Below are 5,529 nucleotides of genomic sequence, written 5' to 3' on the forward strand. Positions count from 1 at the left end.
ATCTCTCCCTTGTCTTTGGTTGCTGTACATTTGCTTTGAAACTGTGTTCAATGGCAAAGTAAAAAGCAATTTCATGTTTCCAGAGGACTAAGAGTTTTCAAAATCAATGAGCCTATAGTGCATGCTGTGTGTGGTCACACAATTTATGTCAATTTGGTCATATTTCCCCACATTATAAGTAGTAGTAGTAGTAAGAGTCATTTAGGACAAGGAATACCTTTTTCATTCATTTTGCTATATAAGTAACTTTGTGAATTTTTTTTTTGTTGAAAAGCAATATAAAACATTCTTAATTATAATAATTAGAATAATAGGTCTCTGTTTAGAATTATGATGCCAATATTTTTTCAGGGATATAATAATAAAAAAAAACTCAAATGGAAACAGCGTTTTTATTTCACTTCCAATCAAAGACACTCTAAGGGGTTTCTTGTCCACTGAAGCTATTGTAGGAGATGCATAAAAAAGTCAATTTCATCTAAGCATGCAAGTTTTCTTCTTTCTGCTAATATAAAGTGCCTACCAACCAATACAAATCATTAAAAATATACAAAGAGTTTGGATTTTATTTTGTTTAGAAATCCACTGATCAGTTCCTCAAAACATACTTAAAGCAATAAAAATGGGTCAGATATTAATAAAGATAACAGAAAAGATTATCCAGCAAAGTCATGGTCTATAAAATCCTGTCACTGTGTACATCGCTTCTGATTTAGAGCCAGTCTGATGGATTCCTCATTTCCTGCATTCTAAAAACAAATCCGCAGCTCTAACTCTGCCACTGTAAAATTGCAGAAATTCCCTTGGAACAGTTTTGTTTGTACAGCAACATCTTCTTTGAATAGATCCATGCTTGCCTAGGAAAAGTTAGTTCTTATCTTTCAGCATGCCTGATGGTTTCCACTTGAGAAAACGACTGAGGGTCTTCAGGACATCTGTCCTTGTTTGACACCATTCAGCAAGTCTGAGAGTTCACTGATGTACTTGATGGTATATTTCAGTGTCTGTATCTTGGTGAGAGGCTGGCCTCTTTGGCTGTAGATTGGAGGCAGATAGTTGCGCAGGGTGTGCAGTGCCTCGGCCAGGGTCCTCATCCTCAGCTTCTCTCTTTCGCTGGCTTTTCTCCTGCGCTGGACTGACATCCTAACTTTGGAGGCTTTCTCACCCTTGCCCTGTCCAGGGTTTGGTAGATACATGGAAGAAAACTCCATGAGGGTGTATCCCCTCAGTCTGCTGTCACCATCACTTCCGCCACTGCTGTTGGCACAGGGCATCTCCACCATGACTGGACAAGGAGAAGATGAATAAGATTCAAAGGAAGGGGACGGAGAGAGGCTCTGAGGGGATGAAAGCTCCAAAGCCCCTGCACTGTTCTTCCAGTCCCATGAAGAAAGGAAGGGAGACTCCTCAGAGCACACATGCTCTGCCATGCTCTCCCAAGTCCTTGCAATTTGTCCTTTCTGATCCAAAGATCTGGGGAAGAAAGAAGGCAAATGCTGTCAGCTGCAAGCCACGTCTGTAGTCTCTGTCTAGGGAGACCCTTTTATGATGGGGGGGTGGGTGGAGAAAGAAGTGACAAAAAAGGGAAATGGTGCTGGGGTATGGAGAATTCAAAAGACTGCAAGTGCTAAGATGGAAAATGAACTCCTGATGTGTGATCTTCTTCTCTATGATAATTGTCAACCTTCAGCTAAAACCCATTTAAGCTAACAGGCAACAGTGAGAAAGGAGGGGGAGGGAGATTATCATCTTGTAACAAAACCAATTCAGCCTTCTTATCTACATTTGACAGTGCCTTGGGGAATAGCTGACAATGAAAAAGGAAATGGAGAGAGCAGGCCACAGGTTCAACACCCAGGTCCGACTTTTATTTGACTGAACTGGGGTTGAAGTCCTCAACTGTCTTAAAAAAACAAACAAACAAAAAAACACCCACCTAACTACTGTATAAAAAATATTCAATGGGAAATTGTTTAAAATAAAATGCATCCCAATGTAGCTAATATTTTAAAGTCACTGCTGTGAATGGGAGGTATACCATTCCCCAAAGGATCTGTCACATTTCACTTCCTAAATACAGAGCAAATAACATGTTTCGGAGTTTGCATCTCAGTTTTGTCTTGTTTCTAGATATAAATGCTCTGAACACTCCAGTTGCCATCCATAATTCCTGACGTCTTGGAATATTTTTGTGCACATTTGCTTCTGAAATACGATGCACACCAGAGAGGGGAATTCGTGCAAAGTGTCAGGAACACACTTGTTTCACATTTTCTAAAGAATACAGCTGATTGCATGTCATTCTAGGTTATCACTGATGAACTCCATTTTGACCTTATTGTGGCCTGACTGGATAGGCAGAGATCTTTTTTTTTGGGGGGGGGGGGGTCAGGAGAATAGCAGCAAAAGCAAAGATGGGAGGTAGGAGAACAATTTGTTTTAAGAAACCCAACACACTTGGAGCATTAGTTAGGGGCAAATATAAAAAGAATCACAGATAACACTCATTCGGAAGCACAGGATTCTATCCCAGATGTGCATGGAAGGCAAACTTCCCTACTGCCTCCTTGGCACAGCAGCCACCTGTACCCACCAAAATTCAACTCCAAAAGGTCCAGAGAGCGCCCACCCCCCTCAGAACAGGACTGCATGAGGCTCGGAGGGTTGTAGAACGAAGGCGAAATCAATTACAATGGCTTCCCTTTATGTAAATAGAACTGCTTTCCATTCACTAAAGAGGAACTTTCAGCACAAGCCAAACATTTGCAATGTGTGGCATTACAATAAAATCTAATCATCTGCTGCAACTGTATATAATATAATATTATGTATTAAATAGTGAATGTAACAATTGCTCATCAGTGACAGCAGGTTGATAATATTGTCCTGACAGCTTGTGCATAAGGCTGGATTGTGCTCCACAAAATCCCAGATCCTGTTGATGCCTTTGAAAAGGTGTCACAGTCAGCATTTTGACAACTTCACAACTGATCATCGCAAACAACAGGAAAAATTAGAATTGACTCTTATGAAATCATTAAAACCTAAATTAAAAACTTGGAACCATATAAAAAGGAATATATTAATAATAAGCATTTAACAGAGCAACACCTACATGTTTACTCAACATGTAAGTCCCACTGTGTTCCATAGGACTTCCTGTCAGGGAAGAATCTATAGGTGTCAAGTCACTTCAACTTGACTGCTTTAGGCTCTCTTAAAAAGCAAATGGATATGAGACTGAGGGCGCAATCCTAACCAACTTTCCAACACTGACCTAGCCGCAATGCAGCCCCAAGGTAAAGTAACAAACATGCCCTTACCTTAAGGAGGTCCCCTTGACTGCCTCCCCACTGCAGGATCCAGTGTACGTCACATTGGCACAGCTATGTCAGTGCTGGAAAGTTGGTTAGGATTGCACCCTAAATTTATTTATAATCCACCTTTTTCCCATCGTGGAATTCTAGGTGGCATATAAAAGACTTGGGCAGCATAACTCAGAACGCCGCCTAGGGCCACTCCTGCAGTACAACCACAATAACAACAACAACAACAACAACAACAAATCCATTACTGTGCACCTGGCACTGTAAATGCAGAAGTGTGGGACTTCTGGTTTTATGTAAAGGGGCAGCATGAATGAAGAATGACTCCTTCTTTTGTACGAACCCTGTAAATAAATCCAGATGTCTTGCACATTGGAAGAAGCTATGCAAGGAGAACAGAAAAGAGGCAGATGCTCTGCATTCCACTTGATTTTAGCAGGTGCAAAGCAAATCACTGCAACTCACATCCATGGCAGGCTGAAGGGAGGTGGCAGCAGACTCAGGGTGGAGCACCCCAGATCCACCACTGAGGCAACTTGCATCACCTCACCTAATGGATAGGCCATCTCTGCTTGAGGCTCCAGGGCAGTCACCCATTGGGGTCATATCAGGCTCAGACATGCTTAGTTTTAGCAAGGCAGCAGCAATATGTGCCCTCAGATCATGTCCACTAAGTCACCATGGAATACTTTCCTATTCGTGAGCTCAGTGTACTCAGATTAGTTATACCTGCACAACACCATATGGAATGGGAATTGAGTCTGTAAGAATGCTCACTAAATCCATGTTATGTGATCCTTTCAAAGAATGTTTTCCGAAGCATTTTATAAGAATCTAATATTTGCCACGTTCAATTATACTACCAAAAGTACACTTGGATAAATGTTCCTCTTTCTATAACTTCATGTGGTAAATGAATTTGGCCCCAACAAAATATAAAACTTTCTTCTCACTGCGGGTCTCAAAACCGCCAGCATCCTTTTACTTTTCTGGGAACGCTGTCTAAAGAACTTAAAAAATATATATACTGTATGTAAATATCATACTTTGGGTCAGTAAATTTTCCTGCATATCATAAAAATCGCGGGGAAGTTCCTTTTTGACATTCAGTAATCTTATTATGTTGAAGGCTGCTGAATTATGAGGCTAATATTGTAGGTTTGCTCAGTGACACTTTTAAAAATAATGAAGGCATTTTCTGCCTGAAGGATGGTCTTGTTTTTCACTCCCATCATTTATTCAGCAAACCAAAGGCAAACATTCAGCTTTCCTTCAATGTTTAGTGTAAGAACTTCCTTTGGCTGCAATTCTATATGCATTTTCCTGGGAGAAAGTCCCAATGAACACAATGGGACTTACTTCTTTGTGGACATGTGTAAGACTGGGATGTTAGTTAACTATTTCTGAATGTATAAGAAGCAACAACGAAAAAGTACCGTAATGGAATTAAACAGGTTTCTGTTTGAGTGATTGCAGGCAAATAAAAAGTAATTTACTGATCTCAAACATAATAAAATGGGCAATATCGCAGAAAGTGTTTTTACAGCTTTCATAAATCTCTAACAAAGAATATAAGCCTGAGGGAAATAATACAAAGCAGGAAACTTCATTCAATAATATATCAGAGTTACCTCTGATAGTCACTCAGCAGGCTCAGGACACAAGCATCAAGGCGGCAGTGGGTACCGTGGAGTTTTTCGATCTCCCTGTCACAACATTCCAGCCTCCAAAGGAGAAGCCAGAGTGGTGTGGCAGGAAGACCAAAAAGCTGCCCACATGCCCTGTCCCACTTGAGCTGACAAGTGCAAAGGTCCACCTTGCAAGGGCTCTCCGGGCATGTCCCACCCCATTCCAGATGATGAGCGCCAAGGTGATTTACAGCATCTTCATGCTCCTAAGCTCAAGTGGGGCAGGCGTGCAATGCTGGACTGGGGGGAATAGGGGGCTGCATGCCACCCCAAGGGCTGCCAGAACAGGCCTCACAGGCTGCATGTGGTCTATAGGCCGTGTGTTAAACCACCCTGTCCTACATAAAGTATATCAGGGACCTGTCTTTTCTAGCTGCCATTCTATCACATTTTCAGGCTAAATGGATACAAGAAGGGTGTATGTGTCTGTCTTCCAAACCAGGGCCTTCCACTTTTGGAAACTTACCTCCTTCTGAGCCACCATATCGCTATCCCCAATTCCCAACAAGTCAAGG

At 41.5% G+C, this 5,529-nt stretch overlaps 1 protein-coding gene across 1 annotated transcript; it reads right to left on the reverse strand.

Moving 5' to 3' along the window:
* Positions 1–926: 926 nt before the first annotated feature.
* Positions 927–1,436, reverse strand: MSGN1 (mesogenin 1). The gene has a single exon (XM_066622634.1). It carries the CDS (start codon positions 1,428–1,430, stop codon positions 927–929), a length of 504 nt encoding a protein of 167 aa, XP_066478731.1. The 5' UTR covers positions 1,431–1,436.
* Positions 1,437–5,529: the final 4,093 nt, after the last annotated feature.

This window comes from Tiliqua scincoides, chromosome 1, assembly GCF_035046505.1.
Source record: "Tiliqua scincoides isolate rTilSci1 chromosome 1, rTilSci1.hap2, whole genome shotgun sequence".
NCBI lineage: Eukaryota > Metazoa > Chordata > Lepidosauria > Squamata > Scincidae > Tiliqua > Tiliqua scincoides.

Bases quoted from the DNA above. Each gene is read 5' to 3' on its own strand.
- MSGN1 (XM_066622634.1), bottom strand. From the start codon at position 1,430: ATGGCAGAGCATGTGTGCTCTGAGGAGTCTCCCTTCCTTTCTTCATGG.